We start from the raw sequence: 18,706 nt of genomic DNA on the forward strand, positions 1-18,706 counted from the left end.
TTCTTGTGTACCAAAGTGATCCTGTATTAGTGATGGTGAAAGGAGGGGTGTTTTCACTCAATTTTGAGCATAATGTAATCTGTCATATACCCCCCACTACCACAGCATATGGTGCAGTTATCCTCACCACACCCATGTGGGGTAGGTCAATGCTGTTATCTGTTTTATAATTGGGAAACTGAGGCACAGAGAGACTAAGTGCACAAGGTCATACAGGAAATCTGTGGCAGAGATGGGACTTGAACCTGGGTCCCAGGCTAGCACCATAATCACTAGGCAACTCTTCCCCCTCAGCCCATTCTCTTACATCCCCCTTCAACCTATGAGCTGGGGGCAGGCGGCATAGCAAACCCCAAGGTTCACCTGACTGAGTGGTGTTGCTATTTATTGGTATTGCAGTAGCACCGAGACACCGCAGCTGAGACCAGGGCCTTGATGTGCTAGGTGCTGTACAAGTGCACAGTAATGGACAGTCCCTGCCCGGCAGAGCTTACAGTCTAACTAGATAAGAGAGACGAAACTATTAACTAAGGTTTGTAACCTGTCCTTTAAATCGGCTTCTGTACCCAATGACTGGAATTTAGCTAATGTAACGCCAATATTTAAAAAGGGCTCTAGAGGTGATCCCGGCAATTACAGACCGGTAAATCTAACGTCGGTGCCGGGCAAATTAGTCAAAACAATAGTTAAGAATAAAATTGTCAGACACATAGAAAAACATAAACTGTTGAGCAATAGTCAACGTGGTTTCTGTAAAGGGAAATCGTGTCTTACTAATCTATTAGAGTTCTTTGGAGGGGTCAACAAACATGTGGACAAGGGGATCCAGTGAACATAGTGTACTTAGATTTCCAGAAAGCCTTTGACTAGGTCCCTCACCACAGGCTCTTACGTAAATTAAGTTGTCAAGGGATAAAAGGGAAGGTCCTTTCATGGACTGAGAACTGGTTAAAAGACCGGGAACAAAGGGTAGGAATTCATGGTAAATTCTCAGAATGGAGAGGGGTAACTAGTGGTGTTCCCCAAGGGTCAGTCCTTGGACCAATCCTATTCAACTTATTTATAAATGATCTGGAGAAAGGGGTAAACAGTGAGGTGGCAAAGTTTGCAGATGATACTAAATTGCTCAAGATAGTTAAGACCAAAGCAGACGGTGATGAACTTCAAAAAGATCTCACAAAACTAAGTGATTGGGCAACAAAATGGCAAATGAAATTTAATGTGGATAAATGTAAAGTAATGCACATTGGAAAAAATAACCCCAACTATACATACAATATGATGGGGGCTAATTTAGCTACAAGAAGTCAGGAAAAAGATCTTGGAGTCATCGTTGATAGTTCTCTGAAGATGTCCGCGCAGTGTGCAGAGGCAGTCAAAAAAGCAAACAGGATGTTAGGGATCATTAAAAAGGGGATAGCGAATAAGACTGAGAATATATTATTGCCCTTATATAAATCGATGGTACGCCCTCATCTCGAATACTGTGTACAGATATGGTCTCATCTAAAAAAAGATATACTGGCACTAGAAAAGGTTCAGAAAAGGGCAACTAAAATGATTAGGGGTTTGGAACAGGTCCCATATGCGGAGAGATTAAAGAGGCTAGGACTCTTCAGCTTGGAAAAGAGGAGACTAAGGAGGGATATGATAGAGGTATATAAAATCATGAGTGATGTGGATAAGGAAAAGTTATTTACTTATTCCCATAATCCAAGAACTAGGGGTCACCAAATTAAATTAATAGGCAGCAGGTTTAAAACAAATACAAGGAAGTTCTTCTTCACGCAGCGCACAGTCAACTTGTGGAACTCCTTGCCTGAGGAGGTTGTGACGGCTAGGACTATAACAGTGTTTAAAAGAGAACTGGATAAATTCATGGTGGTTAAGTCCATTAATGGCTATTAGCCAGGATGGGTAAGGAATGGTGTCCCTAGCCTCTGTTTGTCAGAGGATGGCGATGGATGGCAGGAGAGAGATCCCTTGATCATTGCCTGTTGGTCCACTCCCTCTGGGGCACCTGGCATTGGCCACTGTCGGTAGACAGGATACTGGGTTAGATGGACCTTTAGTCTGACCCGGTACGGCCGTTCTTATGTTCTTATGAAAGGTGCGTAACCGCTCTGCCAGGTGGTGTCAGCAGCAGCAAGGGCCTGGTTCACTGTCTAGGGGTTCCTCTTCAGATTGCAAAACAAAAGCAGCTCGAACCCCTGCCCAGAAACCTGGGAAAACTAAACATCTTCCTTGGGCATCCTTACAAGGCAACATTTTCCCTCTCGCAAGCACTGAGTCTGTGTCTAAAAGGAAGACGGTGTTTATGAAGGGGAGAGGGAATGCAGTGTGAATGTGGGAACATGCAGCCCCAATGGCTCCCTAGGGGATGAGTGATACCACGCACCATATCCCCATTTCACAGATGAGGAACTGAGGCCCAGGGAGATGATTTGGTTTGCACCAGGTCACACAGGTTATCTGGTGGATCTGGACACAGCCCAGAGCTGCTGAGTCCCAGCGGCCACAAGACAACCCTTTACCTCAACAGAATGGTCCAGACTAATGTGAAAGGTGGAAGGTCTTGGGCCAACAACAGAGGAGGTAGGTGGGACAGTCTCCAAATCCCTCTGATCCCAGGGGAAGGAAGGTCCAAGCCTGCACAGGGAGCTTTTCCAGCATCATTGCTCCCTTGGGAGAAATGCAGCCGTTGACTCCCCTGCCCACCCCTGTGCCCAGGGGGAATAGGAGCTAGTGCTTGTCGCACTGACTGCTGTGTTGAGCTTCCCTGGGTTCAGATGAGAGCAAGCAGCGTAAAGTGGCTTCCCCCTGATTCCCCTGCCTCTGAGCCCCAGTCCTGCAGAGGGGCTTCCATGGGATTCTGGAGAGGTGCTGCCCCATCTACCCTAGCTTTTGCTCTCCCTTGCCTGCATCGGGGGCATTGGGCCCTGGCCTTCGACTTCTTCTGACTTTCACCCTGAACTTCAGTCACTCAGGCAAGCGAGAGGGTGCCGGGCCCTATCTAGAACTAGGCATTGTCGGGGCGGATGCAGTGCCAGCTTCCTCAAGCGGCTCTGCGTGTGCTCTCTATGGAGTGCCATGCACAGGTAAGAGACACCTTCCTTCTGATCTGCAGCACCTGCCCTGCAGAGAGCCCTCTCTCGCCTGTGACTGAATCGTGTGGGGAGCGTGCTCACTGAGAAGTAACTGGAGACCATCGTTCTCCCTGTGGTCGAAGTGCCCAGTCCAGTGGGGGCCTTTCCACTGAGCGTAGTGGGAAGTGGATCTGGTGTTAGATCAGGATTTGAACCCAGGGCTCCAGAATTGTCGAGCGCACACAATAAATGGCGCCGCTGCTTACTGCAGGCTGCCTCCTTTTAACCTTTTTTATGGGGCCTAGGAAACTCCCCTTAGAAGGTTTAATGTGCACTTCTATGATTTACTCTTCTGCCCAAGTCACTGAATCTATCCAAGTGCAACCATGTGATGTATATCCTCGCTCTCCTCCTCCCCAGACATGTGCCCATATCGGTTTTAGCAAAGGTTGAGGGCAGCTCACTGTTGGGTTCCTTCAGATGGCGGCTTTCTCTCTGTGAAACTATCTTACCTATAAATTATGCACGTGGAAAATGGGGCCAGAAAGCAGCAGGCATCAATAATTGATAGTCGAGCCTTCCTCAGCTGTGAGCTATGTCATTGTACCCGCTTAGGTGTCTGGTGGTTTTCTTCTTGTAAATTGCACAGTGTAACTTTTAGCTGCTGCTCAGAATCATGTCAAATGTCACCTCACACCCTTCTACCCCCTGGAAGGCCCTGATCCAGCCTGGATTAGACCCCTGTATCTGCATGGAGTCCGTGGGTGCCAAAGGGTGCAAAGCGCTCAAATGTCAGAACATGAAAATTAAGGTTAATTACACAGCTGTGTAAGTTAAGGTTACTTAAACCACTGTATTATTATTTGTGACATGGTAGTGCCTAAAGGGGCCAGTTTCAGGTGTGGCCCCATTGCATCAACAGTGAGAACCAGTCCTTGCACCAAAGTGTTTATAAGTAAGGCTATGTTTTAGTCATGGAGATTTTTAGTAAAAGTCATGGCCGGGTCACGGGCAGTAAACAAAAATTCGCCGGCCCGTGACCCGTCCATGACTTTTATTATATATCCCTAACTAAAACTTGGGCCGGGGGGGTGCCCCGCGGGTGCTATGGGGGGGTGGTCCGGGGGTGCTGGGGGGTGGCCCAGGATCCCTCCTGGTCCTGGAGAGGGGTGTGGAGCAGAGGTGGGCGGCAGCCCGTAGCCCGGGACCCCCGCGGGTGCTGGGGGTGAGGGGATTTGCAGGGCTGGCAGGCTCCCTACCTGGCTCCTACCTGCATGTCCCCTAACCCAGCTCCGCAGGTGCAGGTCCCATTGGCCAGGAACCGCAGCCAATGGGAGCTGCGGGGGCGGCACCGTGGGTGGAGTCCCCTCCCCCCCAGGAGCTGTGGGGACATGCTGGTGTAAAGCTGGGGGTTGTAGGCAGTTACTGTTTGAACTGAACAGGTATATTGAGACACACAGGGTCTGAGTCTGATCCCACACCAGTTTTTAACTCCACTGGCTACACCAGAATCGTTCCTGATCTACAGCGAGTCAGTGAGAGCAGAAACGGGCCCAGTGTTTTCTAGTGTGTGTCAGTATCTCACTATTCTGGCAGTGTTTACTGGCTTAGCAGCAGAGCTAGACTGACTCAGCTTCTGACCTCTAGCTGCTCCCTTTCCTGCAGTTCCCGGGGCCTTTGGAGATATCCCTGCATTCTGGCATGACAGTGACTGGGTGATGGGGGCGAGGGGTGGGGGAAGAGGGGCTGCGGCTGCTGTATTCTTTAGCAACCCTAGAAATGAAATCAAGTCTATTACAAGGATTAATACCTCTGTTTCTAATCCCCAACGTTGATCTGCTCTCCCTCCATTTGTGAAACTGAAGAATCACTGGAGAACAATCCTCCCTCTTTTATCTCTTGCAAGTCAGAGGCTATCCATTCCTGCTGGTGTGCCTGGGATTAAGGCTAGCTTGTTAAAAGTTGGTTTGACCTTTTACTGTGAAATCTGTGAATTGTTTAGAGGGCGAAGGGGCAGGTGTCAGAGGTCTGGGAAATGTATGTGATGCATTAACTCATGTTGGGGATCTGCTCTCCCCATGGGCAAGTAGATAGCGTCCATTAACAGGCAGCGTGCAGGCGCTGAAGGAAGAATGTGCTAGACATAGGTCATAATTAGAGGTAAATCTTAATTGTACTTTTCACTAAGGTACCTGTACTGATGAAAACTGACCTCAAGATTTGGCCAACACGCTACGCCCTTATGCAAGCAGATTCCCATTGTCTCCATTGGGAATTTGCCTGAGAAACAACTTGGGCTCTTCGATCACTTCTGCGCTCTTGAAAATGTTACCCTCAGTAAAATCTGCATGAGGATCTCAAAGTCTGACCTGCGGTGAGGTTTTTCTTGATAAAAGAGAGCTACTGGTAATACAATCACTCTAACCAGTTGCAAAGAGACGCAACTAACTAGACCAAAGAGGCACTTTAAAATCAGGCTAACAGTTGGATGAGAAGCTGCCATAATGCTGCTCTGAGGAAGCAAATGGGACCAAAGGGATCAGGTTTGCCATGAGAGAGCCTTAAATGTGGCGTTCTCTCTTTCATATGATGTAATAATGACTGCTACTAGGGTGGAACTCCCAGGGCCGAACTGGGTCCCCTTTTCAGAGGGCAAACCCAAGGTCTAAGCAAGTCCTCGTGGGCTAAGTGACACCTATGCCTTGTGCTGGCCTGTGGGACAGGGTTAATTTCTTTGCAGAGCATCTGATTCAACCACTACTGATGCTTTATTTCACGGGCATGTAATGGACGCGGTTCTAGATTTGCAAATTCTGATGATTTTTTCCCTGTATTTTGTTTGTCCAATTTCCTTTATTGCGATTTAAATAAATACATTTGCTTAAACAAAGCCGAAGGGAGTGGCATTGCAGATCCGCTTCCAAGAGATGGCAAAGTCACTTCTATTGCTTAAAAACACAAAGGAGGGGGGAGGAGGGGGTTGCTCCATTGAAATGACCCTTACACGCTTCGTAGCAACTTGGAAACTGTCTGCTTTCTAGTGAAGATGGCGATCCTTTCAGTCTGACGGTGAGCAGTTTAAGGAGGCCCGTCCAGGTTGTCAGTGTCTGCTGGAAATAACCCACCTCCTTACCTGATTGGTGATCCTGCTGGGAAAGCCATTTAATAACTTTCGCTGACTCCTGAGTGTAGCTAGCTGATATCCCTGGTAAAGGAGCAAGGGAGGTAGTAACGGTAGGGTAGGCATCCTGGCAGAGAGCGCATGGGCACTCGGAGGAGTGGAGTGCACAGGTCGTGATGGAAAGACCCCTCGGAGCAGCTGCGCCTGGAGGGAAGACTTAGGCTGGGGTTTTGCATAGAGTTATTTTGGAAGTGTCGTGGTTAACAAACCAGACTCCAGGATGACTCTGTGCAGTTTTGTTCCGAGTAGGACAGGAGCGCTACTTACTGACCGGTCCTTTTGGGGAAGCGTCATTAAAATGGTCCCCTCCTCTGAGCTAGATAAGAGGAGCTGCTGACATCAGGACAGGTGTCTCTTAAAAGCTGCCTTAAATTCTCCTCTCTTCTGTGACTCTGTCTAATCACCAAAATACAGTAACAGAACAACTCCCTGGAGTTTCCATTTCAGACTAGACCGTTAATGTGGACAGTGGTGCTAACCCCAAGCAGAAGGACTGTCTCAGCCACTCAGACAGTGTGAAGAATAGGGCTCCCGGTTCTTGAGACCTTGGATCGTCCCTCCACCATGTCGCAGTTTTAAACAGGTCTCTTGTCAGTTACAGCTGGTTTTGGTGGCTTCAGCCCCGGGGGATTTAAGTGAAGCACTTCCACAGACAAAGCAAAATCTGAGCGCATTGACTAAACGTGTTTAATTTCAGCGGCGGCTCCGCTGCCACTCTGCCCGCAGGATGCGTCATTGCCCCAAGTGGTAGCATGTGACTGAGTTGAAATCGCTGGGATCATTTCATTGCTCAGCAGTTTATTGAATTCACTTTCCAGCGCCATTCAGTGCATTTGACAGCCTCTATTTCTTCTGTCCCTTTTTAGGGAGCTACTTTGCCAGCCATTTCATCATGGGAGGTGAGAAGTTTGACTCCACGCACCCGGAGGGCTACCTCTTTGGAGAGAACAGTGACCTGAACTTCCTGGGAAACAGACCTGTAGTGGTAAAGTGAAATTCATTCAGCTGGGTTTGCAGTTAGGGAGGAATCTGATATTGTGAGACATGGGGCTTGAATTGCCAGTTGGCCCAGGGGTGAAAGTAACTTACAGGACTTACCAGTACTGCTGGAGTCCTGAGGGGGCGTGGCCTCATCCAGAAGAGGCGTGGCCTCAACCGGAAAGAGGCGTGGCCTCTCAATATTTAAAGGCCCTGGGGCACCGGCTGTGGCTGGGAGCCCCAGGGCCTTTAAATCAACCCGGGGATCCCAGCTGCAGAGGTGGCTGGGAGCCCCCAGGGCTCAGGGGCAAATTAAAGGGCCTGGGGCTCCGGCCACCGCGGAGCTCTGGGCCCTTTGAATCCCCCCCGCAGCTCCGGCAGCTGGAGCTGCAGGGGGATTTAAAGGGCTCGGGGCTCCCCGCAGCTGCGGGAGCTCCGGGCCTTTTGAATCCCAGCACCAGCCCAGCCGCCGGACCTGTGGGCGGGATTTAAAGAGCTCTGGGATCCCCTATTTAAATCCCCGCCACAGAAGCTGTACCGTACCGTACCGGCTTACTTTCACCTCTGAGTTGGCCAGAGAAATCTGTTATGTTTGGGTTCTTATCCCACACCTATCACCATGGTATCTGGGTCCGAGCTACAAAACTCAGATCCCTGGATACAAGCTTCCCAAAGTTTGTGGGGGTGTTTGGATTAGCCCATTACAGAGAGAGGTGTGGAAGGGACAGCCATGAATTTTAGAGTTGGGTGGTTTCAGGCCCATCCCTACAATTAGAAGATGTCTAACTGATGCTCTGCTTGCTGGGTAGATCCCACTAATTTCAATAGGCCCAGGATTTCGCCTTCTAAATCTGTGGGTGACTCTAGTACTGTACTCACAAAATGGAGATGCCGATAGCACCAGTGCAGGTGGGCAATTGACGAGCTTCTCAAGGCAGTCATTCCAGTGCAGCTCAAAGCGGGTATGCAATGTCCCTTGCCCTACCATTGCTGGCTCTCTTGAGAACACACACTGTCAGTGGCACTGAGCTGTGCTGCACGCAAATGAGGCCGTGCACCAGAGACTATTTAGCTCACACTCCCTTGTGACGTGAGCTTGTGTTTGAGTCCAGGCATCAAAGGCAGGAAAGGTTGGTGCATGCCCTCGCTCCACCTACCATAGTTTCCATGGCCTCGTCTCTAATTCCACTCCTGGCGCATGTGACGAGACCCAGACTCAGCCAGTCAGCATTCATTGGTTTGTCTGAGGGCTGGGCTGAGGGGCACAGGCTACCCTGCTGAGGCCTGCACTCTGCGCACGTGTGACGAACTGGGACTGTTCTTGCTGGGGTGTGGGAATGCTGACAGGGGAGTGTGACTAGGATGGTCTGCATCGGGGGATGGGAGTCGGCCCGAGGGAACATACCTGAGCTTGTAACATGAGAACCCAGAGGGGTTGGAAGTCAGGTGACTCCGGGGCCCGGGAAACTGAACAAAGGCTGTGGGAGGGGTGGCTGAAGGCAGAGTGCTGGAAGGAGGCTGGAGAGATGGCTGGGAGGCAGAGATGGCTCTGACCCCCCAAGGGGAGTGGGCTGGGATGCCTGGGACCCCAAGCTGGACCTAACTGAGGGGGGCCCTGTTGTCTGTGCCTGCAAGACCTGTCTTGGACTGTATTCCTGTCATCCAAATAAACCTTCTGCTTTACTGGCTGGCTGAGAGGCATGGTGAATCACAGGAAGCCGGGGGTGCAGGGCCCTGAGTCCCCCAATACTCCGTGACAGCACGGTAGGCTCCATTTCCAAACACTGGGTCCTAACTAGGCCGTACTCTAGACGGGTCACCCCCTGGATCTGTGCATTTTCCGTGATTGTCCGTCCTGTGAGTGCCCATGTGCAGATGCTGGGTTTGTGATGTTCTCTCAGGCCCCCGCATTCAAAAATCAGACTCTTAGTGTGTTTGGTGAAGTATATAAGGGAGCATGCCGTACCTCTCTCCACCCCCAGAAGAGTGTGTAAAGCAGACACTCTTTCCCAAAGGCAAGAATCTGATTGTTGTCACCCAGCATCTTTTGCTGGTAACACCATTCTTCAGTGGCAGCAAAGACACTGATTGGTCTACACTGGGGGGGCGGTCATACGCAAACTTCAGCTACGCGAATAGCATAGCTGAAGTCGAAGTATCCTATTCGACTTACCCTGCTGTGAGGACGGCGGCAAATCGACCCAAAATCCCCCATTGCCGCCACTTACTCCTCTTGACGAGGTGGAGTACACGTGTCGATTCAGGGATCGATTTATCGCGTCTAGATGAGACGCGATAAATCGATCCCCGAGAGATCGATTTCTACCCGCCCTATTTACCTAAGTCAAAGGTTCCTAACTTGCCACTCACTACCACCCAGCTCTTCCCGTACTGTTAACAGGGAGAGGGGGCCTGGCAAAAGGAGTGGCAGCACCGGGAAAGGTTGAGAACTACTCACACAGGTGTTGAATATAAATACTGACGTTAGAGACCACACCCACAGCCCAGCTGCCATTTTACCCTTGACCTGCACGCGGTAATTGGCCTTGCATGTGAATTTTATCATTTGCACTGACACTTAGAAAACTTGGCCTGTGAAAATCTGATTGCAGATTGACTGACAAACTGTTGCCTTTCTGTGTTCCCTTTGTTTTCCTCCTGGAGATATACCGAAGTATGGGGGGTGAGTGGGGTGGCACATAAAGCACCCGCTTGGACCAGCATGTTTAAATTAGGGTTGGAAAGGGTAAAGCAAAAGGATTATTTTATTTGAGAACTTTGCTTTGTAATTGCTGAAATACAGATAGTCTCATCACTTCTTTAACTTCTGAAATTGACTTGGAAATGAAAGAGAAATATTTTCCAGCTATGTGGCTGAAGAGGAAGAATCTTAACCACATTCTGCCATATTGACTCTTATCGTAGGGGTGTGTTAATTTCAGGCGGTAATATTAATGTGAGTCACCCCTGCTGGGTCCTGTTGCTTTGACGTGACCGTTATTGCTTTAACAATTGGCGTGGAAAGTTCTGCGATCAGAGATTCCATCAGCCCCTTTCATGCTTTGTGAATTGCCTTCACTTCCTGCCCACCTTTGACGCGTGATGCGTTTCTGCATGTCATGTAAATTCTATCGGCGCAGCCTTCCATCTCTGTAACCCTAAATGGTGGGAGGCTTTTTTTTCCTAAGTCCATGGTTCTGATTTTCTTCTTACTTACCCCACTGTAACTCCTTTGGCTTCGGCGGCTTTACTCCTGATTTACATGGTAAATGTATAAATTTGCTTGTGTCCTCCAGAAATACTGCATTTAAGTTAGTTCCTGTCTATTTGTGACTTCCCTCAGAGACTTGCAGGTAAAATCCGGATTGTATTAAGGACGTGGAGGTCTGAGCCCTCGACACCATGAACTAGATCTGCTGTAGTTCAAACAGGAATCGCATCAGGGAAGCCTTAAGGCCTCTGTTACACAGGAAGATGATGATCACGGTGGTCCCTGCTGGACCATGGTGGTCCCTGATGTTGCCCTTCATTTACGTGCCAATACACACACATCTGACTCGTCCCACCCTGGTGAATCATTGGAGGTTTACTCTTGCCACCTGGCCTATGTTTGCTCGAAGGGCAAATGACCATAACACAGCAATGGAAACAGGCAGCTCAGGATGAAAATGGAAGCTGTTCTTTTCCTAGCTGAGATTTTTTTCGTTGTATGTCATTGTTCCTCATGTTGAACCCAACCACCTGCACTGGGGGGGTCTAACTCAGCCGGTGTAGACTAGGGTTACGTCTCCACTACCTTGGGGATATGATTCCCACTGCTCTTGTACATGTAGGGTTACCAGATAGCAACTGTGAAAAAACGGGACGAGGGTGGGGGGGTAATAGGCGCCTATATAAGAAAAAAGTCCCCAAAAACGGGACTGTCCCTTTAAAAACGGGACATCTGGTCACCCTATGTACATGTATCCGCACTAGCACGTCTTGGCCTAGTGCAAGTATAAATAGCAGGCTAGCCGCGGTAGCACAGAGAGCGGCGACAGAGGCATGGCAGAGCCGTGCCGAGCACCTACACACTGATTTCAGGCAGCTCTGGTCCTCGCCCACTCGACTGTACAGCCACTGCCCATGCTGCTGCGGCTCCCCTGTTTGTGCTCGCCCGGTGGGAGCTAGTGCGTGTATGCGAGCAGGGGAATCGCACCCCGAGCTATAGTGTGGACGCAGCCTAAGGCGTGTGGTTTACAATGAGCTATGGCTGAGACACTGAAACAACCTTTTACTGGGGCTTCCTGTCAAGTCCTGGGCCTCTCCCGAAAGCCGCATTCCAGGTGGTCAGACCCTTTGCTGCTTGGTTACTAATGAAGCCCTTGGGGGCTTGTGAGTGCTTAGATTGTGAACACTAATGAGGTGTGGGGGGAACCCCACACTGCTACGTGAGAGGAAAGGCTGAAGGAAGGTTGCGGCCCTGCCACCAGGCCCAAGAGTCAGAGGGCAGCGTGCGCTCTCCACATGACTCAGCTCCAGCAGCAGGTGGGGTAGGGGAGGAGCAGGGCCGGCTCTAGCTTTTTTGCTGCCCCAAGCAGCAAAAAAAACCTCCGCCCCCCGAACCCCCCCCCCCAGCCCCCCCCCCCCCCCCACCCCGGCGCCCCCGGCCCCCCCCCCCCGAGCGCTGCCCGCGCGCTGGAGCCCGCCCTCCCGCCGTGCCGAGCGCCGCCGGACCCCCCCCCGAGCGCTGAGCCCCGCGCTGCCCCTCCCCCCGCCGAGCGCCGTGCCACCGGAGCCCGCCGAGCGCCGCCGGAACCCCCCCACCCAGAGCGCCGCCCCCCCGCCGAGCGCCGCGCTGCCGGAGCGCCCACCCCCGCAGAATGCCGCGCCGCGCTCCCCCCGCTGCCCCTTACCCGGTGCCGCCCCAAGCATGTGCTTGGGTGCCTGGTGCCTGGAGCCGGCCCTGGGGAGGAGGCAGGGGCACTTTGGGCGAGCGGGACAGGGTGAGTGGATGGAGGTAAACAGAAGAAGGGACTTTGCATTAGGCTGGCCATGGGCCTCAGTCAGATTTCCCTGGAGGCTCGTGTTATCTCCCCCATGGAGCTCTTAGTCCACATGAAGCTCACTTGCCTTCCCTCACTCCCCAGTGTTAGAGCATGAGCATTACAGGTCACGCTAGCACTTCTTCAGCCTGCCCCTGCCGGGGTCCCCTCTGCGCCTGCACGTGTCCTGTGCAGTCTGCAGGGTCCACATGCAGGAGAACCCGTCCAAGCAAGCTAGCCTGAAATGGACGCCTGGTTTCCCTCTCTCATGCTCTGGGTGTGCAAGGGAGAGAGGATGACTGTGTGTGAGGGTGGGGGCCGGGTATGCAGGAGATTTGGGATCTGCTCCCAGCATTGCTGTTGGCCCCCTGGGGCAGGTAGCTTAGGGCTTGATTCTGAAAGAGGCTGAGTCCCCTGGCCCTGATCCAGCAGAACTCTTAAGCACATACCTAATGTCAAGCACAGGAGTGCTTAAAGTCAAGTGTGTGCTCTGGGGCCTTGCAGAATATTTGTGGACTGCAGCACATGATTAAATGCTGTGCTGAATTGGGGCCTACACGGTGACTTATTAACATGATCAATGCACTGTTAATGCAGGCCACGGTGCAGATAATGCAGCTGCTGTTTGTCTGCATGGGAAAGCCCGACCATCTGATGATGATGTTGCCTGGTAAGTTTTATGATCTAACAGTTAAGTTTATCCATTGTTTAACTAAGAGGGGAAAAAAATAGAACTTACCATTCACCATCTTTGAAAGGCCCTGCCTCCCCATGCTCAGAAATGGCAGCTATATTCTGACCTACATCCTAGCATCAGACTGTCAAGATGGTAGCTTCTCATTTGATTATTTGTCTTCATTCTATTTAAGGCCATTGAAAGTGATGTATAATATTATCACTACTCATTCTACAATAGCAGCTGAGATCAGGGCCCCATTGTGCTGCTGGGCATGCCCCGAAGAGTTTGAAATCTAAAGGTCTGATCCTGCATACAACTGAGACAGAAACATCATCCCCATTTTATAGACAGGGAATTCAGGCACAGGGTAGATCAGGTGACTTGCTCAAGATCTTGGAGTCTGTGGCAGGGCTGGGAATTGAACCTAGATCTCCTGAGTCCCGGCTCAATGCCTTAGCCAGGAAACCTTCCGTCCCATGGTTAGAGTGTTTTATCTAGTAAACTCAGCTTCCCCTTTAGAATATTACATTTTTTAATCGTTAGTGGATTTTAGTTAATTCCACAGATGAGTGGCTTCTGGTGGCAGGATATATCTTTTTAATAAAAAGGAGAGCACATATTTTGGTGGGGATAATGTACAGCTGTGTGCAGTATTCGTCCCTGCCAGAAATTATTCTTCATAATGGCTAAGTTGCTGGAGGGCTGTTTGCCTTCTGCTCACAAGAGTCCCTCAATGTGCCGTGTGCACAGTACGCTCTGTGCGAGTGAATGGAGAAGCTGTGCTAAGATGCTTTCTGTTAAAATAATATTCAGAATTTATAAAGCCACAAAGTTTCCTCTTTCTTACTGTTTTGAATGCACGAAAATGAAAGGTGGATCTGAGCCTTGAGATGTTTGTTCCGTTGCTTACACATTTGGTAAGTGGAAGAGAAACTCATGAATGGTGGCCTGCCAGGACTGGTTTGTTGTGGTTGGCCTGCTTGTGAATGCTGGGTAGTAATTCCTTGTTTTTTATTCTGCTTAAAGAGCACTGACGCTTTTGATTTATAAAGATAAACACGCATTTAAAAGACTACATGGCTCTCACAATTCGAGCTGCAAATGTTTGTCAGATATTTGGGTTCTTTGCATCGGGTGCCGTATTATTATTTATTTATTTGTTGTTTGTATTATCATAGCACCCAGGTGCTCTAGTCATAGCCCAGGAGCCCACTGTGCTAGGTGCTGTACAAACACGAAACAAAGAGACAGCCCCAGACCCAGATAGCTTACAGTACTGTCTATTTTCATATAAGCACTTAACAAAATAATTATGGGTTGGAAAGACTTTGCTTGCCTGCTATTTGGAGGAGGGAAAGCACTCCTGTGATGCTGCGCTCCATCACTTTGAAGTATCGGGATACCAGTGCCATGCAGCACCGAGGGAGTTAAGGGCTGCACAAGGATTTAGCTGTCTATTAAAATCAGTGGGAGCCCCACAGCTAAACCCCTTCCCTCCCACATAAGAATGAAAATTCAGCCTTAATCCCAGTGTATTTTTTTTCCTCCAGCAGTGATTGCGAGAAAGCCTCCTGATTACAGTAAAAGCCTATAAACTGCCCACCATGCATGCTTCCTTGTAGCAGGGACCCTGACATCTGATAGCTTTTACAGCATCTGAGAGGGTAAACAAACAGCTTGGAAAGAATTAATGCTGCGTTTCCAACTAAAGAAATGTCACTGTTTGCTCTAATTAATGATGGGCCTGAGCTGCAGAGCGTTGCTTTAGAGCCGCGTTTCTCCAAGGTTTCACGTGATTGGAGCTGGGGTTCTGGTTTGGCCCATTCTAGAGCTATTAGCTAGTCCCGTCGTTTGACGTTAGGTGTGAACTTCTGTGAGGTTGTGTGGGATGTTTGGGTCAGTGATTTTGGTTCTTTCCGCTCTTAGGGTCAGGGAGTTCTTCAGTAGGACTTTCTCAGTGTACAGAGTATTGTCTCCCCAAACTCTTTGCAGAGCTCTTCTGAGTGAATAGTTACAGTCTCTGAGCAGGAGCAGAGGAGAAAAGAGATGCTCTGAGACGGGATTTTGAAATAAGATGGAGCAATACAGGAAGGCACTTCCTGGTAGCAGGAGATTCAGAGAAGAAGGGTCCTGCACGGAGAGTCTGTCTACACAGCCAAAGCTGTGTCTGAACTAGCTTGAATCCAGCTAGCGCGGGTAATAGTAGCAACTCCGCCATCGCAGTGTGAGCTTCAGAATGGGCTGGCAAGCCAAGTCCATACCAGGTCTATGTTGGGCTTGTACTGCCTGTGCTGAGCTGTCTTCATTGCTATTGTTACCCAGGCTAGCTGGATTCAAGCTAGCGCAGGTAGACTAGCCCATGCTCAGCGTTTGCTGTGTAGGCAGACCCAGAGCATGGCGAGACTGGGTGGTGGGACTGGAAGAGAAGCAAGGCATGTGAGAGGCAGGGCTCGTAGATGGGTTTTGGAGACGGGTTTGATTCTGTGTCTCAGCCACAAACTTCCAGTGTGACCTTGGGCCAGTCATTTAATCCCCCATCTGCACCATGGGGTCGATAATATTTCGCTAGGGGTAATTGGGAGGCCTGTGGAGGTTAGGGTGAGGAGACTCCTGAGACAGCTAGGACTGAACAAGGGTTTTAAAAACAGGGAGGGTGGTTTTGAACTGGATCCTGAAAGGTCTGGGGAGGCGGCATCGCAGAGTTCCTTTGTCCATGAAACCCGCAGTCCATCCAATGACCACGAGGACTGTTGCTTGTTCGGTTCACTACGATGGCGTGCGCCCAATGGTATTGCCGACCATCATTGAGCAGTTCTGCCATTTTGCCGTTGAACGTGCTCCACGCCACCCAAGAAAGCCGGGCGCGGGGTGCATTCCTGCAGCCTTCCCCTTAAGGCTTTACAAATACCTTCCCTGGACCGGCTTACCGTAGAAATCCAGACATCACCTCCCCACCTGTGTCCTGGCAGCACTGTGGCAGACGTGGCTGATATCTAAATCCTGACCTATGCGAATTGGACTTTGGATTCAGGTTTGGGCGAGCAGAAGCAGGACTATTTAGAAAAACTGGACGTGCACAAGTCCATGGGCCGGATGCGCTGCATCCGAGGGTGCTAAAAGAGTTGGCGGGTGAGATTGCAGAGCCATTAGCCATTATTTTTGAAAACTCATGGCGATCGGGGGAGGTCCCAGATGACTGGAAAAAGGCTAATGTAGTGCCCATATTTAAAAAAGGGAAGAAGGAGGATCCGGGGAACTACAGGCCAGTCAGCCTCACCTCAGTCCCTGGAAAAATCATGGAGCAGGTCCTCAAGGAATCAATTATGAAACATTTAGAGGAGAGGAAAGTGATCAGGAACAGTCAGCATGGATTCACGAAGGGGAAGTCGTGCCTGACTAACCTAATTGCCTTCTATGATGAGATAACTGGCTCTGTGGATGAGGGGAAAGCAGTGGATGTGTTATTTCTTGACTTTAGCAAAGCTTTTGATATGGTCTCCCACAGTATTCTTGCCACCAAGTTAAAGAAGTATGGGCTGGATGAATGGACTGTAAGGTGGATAGAAAGCTGGCTAGATCGTCGGGCTCAACGGGTAGTGATCAATGGCTCCATGTCTAGTTGGCAGCCGGTTTCAAGTGGAGTGCCCCAAGGGTCGGTCCTGGGGCCGGTTTTGTTTAATATCTTTATTAATGATCTGGAGGATGGTGTGGACTGCACTCTCAGCAAGTTTGCAGATGACACTAAACTAGGAGGCGTGGTAGATACACTAGAGGGTAGGGATCGGATACAGAGGGACCTAGACAAATTAGAGGATTGGGCAGAAAAAAACCTGATGAGGTTCAACAAGGACAAGTGCAGAGTCCTGCACTTAGGACGGAAGAATCCCATGCACTGCTACAGACTAGGGACCGAATGGCTAGGTAGCAGTTCTGCTGAAAAGGACCTAGGGGTCACAGTGGACGAGAAGCTGGATATGAGTCAACAGTGTGCTCTTGTTGCCAAGAAGGCTAACGGCATTTTGGGCTGTATAAGTAGGGGCATTGCCAGCAGATCGAGGAACGTGATCGTTCCCCTTTATTCGACATTGGTGAGGCCTCATCTGGAATACTGTGTCCAGTTTTGGGCCCCACACTACAAGAAGGATGTGGAAAAATTGGAAAGAGTCCAGCGGAGGGCAACAAAAATGATTAGGGGTCTGGAGCACATGACTTATGAGGAGAGGCTGAGAGAACTGGGATTGTTTAGTCTCCAGAAGAGAAGAATGAGGGGGGATTTGATAGCCTTCAACTACCTGAAGGGGGGTTCCAAAGAGGATGGAGCTCGGCTGTTCTCAGTGGTGGCAGTTGACAGAACAAGGAGCAATGGTCTCAAGTTGCAGTGGGGGAGGTCCAGGTTGGATATCAGGAAAAACTATTTCACTAGGAGGGTGGTGAAACACTGGAATGCGTTACCTAGGGAGGTGGTGGAGTCTCCTTCCTTGGAGGTTTTTAAGGCCCGGCTTGACAAAGCCCTGGCTGGGATGATTTAGCTGGGAATTGGTCCTGCTTTGAGCAGGGGGTTGGACTAGATGACCTCTTGAGGTCCCTTCCAACTCTGATATTCTATGATTCTATGATTCTATGAAGCCAAGGTGTTAAGCAGTATCTGTCGGACGCTCGTGAACTCTTTCCAATACTGACAGGATAAACAGCTCATCCTTAACATGGAAGCAGGAAGGAGGCTAACAAAGAAGCCTGACAACTTGATGCAGATTAGTCTAGACAAGCTTTTGCTCCCCCTGCCGCCTTCTTTCCTTTGGTTCTGTGTGTCTGGATTTATTTATTTAAAGAACAGCCATGGAGTGTCTGGGATCCTCTCGGAAGCTGGAGTTTGCCGCGTTGCCGGTGAGCTCAGCAGAGCGTTAAATGTCAGCCGCTGTTGGGAGCCTGCCGGACTTGGGAGACATTCATTGTGGGCAGTGTTGCGGGGGTGTGTGTGTTGTTATGTGCTTTACGGAGGGAGTAAACCAAAGGTGAGTTGTCACGCTGGCCTACAGTGGGAGGAGCGGAGGGCACAGAAGAATCTCTAGGTTGGATGTTAGTGGGGACAAACCAATGTCAGGGGAGGAAATTGGGGGACAATAGTTGCTCTTTAAATGGTAAGTGAACGTACTTGGGGTTCTTGGAGAAATACCCAGGGCCATAACAAATGCCTACCTTGTGCACTGCATGGAGGCATCTGTTTTGACTGTGGCCCTATAGGCTTTACTGTAGGGCCAGGAGGGGGAGACATAGGTGGTGGGAAGCCAGGTGTGGATATGTACGCAGACCCAGCCACCACCACGCTGTCGACCAGATGAACCCATTGAAGCCAGCAGCCTTGCCAAGCTAGGGGTTGGGTGGGGAAAGGTGAAAAGCTGAGTGGGCTCTTTGCTTCCATCCTTATTGCCCCTCTGCGGAATACAGTGGAGTTACAGCAGGGCTCAGCCTGGCCCACGAGCCAGAAAGAGAGATGGATAGGGAAGGAGGTGCCTTTTTGGCAGCCTGCTGAGACTTTAAGGCCAGAAAGGACCATCATGATCATCTAGTCCAGTGGTTCTCAACCTGTGGCCCAATCAGCACACAGCTGCGGCCCATGTGACACCCTCAGGCAGTATATATATTGTGTGGCTGTGGCTCACATAACACACAGAGCGCTGCATGTGCGGCCCACGCTTGTAAATAGGTTGAGAACCACTGATCTAATCTGACCTGGAAATCGCAGGCCACAGAACCACAC

The 18,706-nt window shown here is 50.2% G+C and overlaps 1 protein-coding gene across 2 annotated transcripts in view; it reads left to right on the forward strand.

Moving 5' to 3' along the window:
* Positions 1-18,706, forward strand: part of RNF157 (ring finger protein 157) — an 86,023-nt gene that overhangs the window by 8,967 nt on the left and 58,350 nt on the right. For both annotated transcript variants that reach the window (XM_034790284.1, XM_034790285.1), the window contains exon 2: positions 7,134-7,252. In XM_034790284.1, coding sequence (XP_034646175.1) covers positions 7,134-7,252 — 119 coding nt within the window. The remainder of the gene's footprint in view (positions 1-7,133; positions 7,253-18,706) is intronic.

This window comes from Trachemys scripta, chromosome 14 (genome assembly GCF_013100865.1).
Source record: "Trachemys scripta elegans isolate TJP31775 chromosome 14, CAS_Tse_1.0, whole genome shotgun sequence".
Classification (NCBI taxonomy): domain Eukaryota; kingdom Metazoa; phylum Chordata; order Testudines; family Emydidae; genus Trachemys; species Trachemys scripta.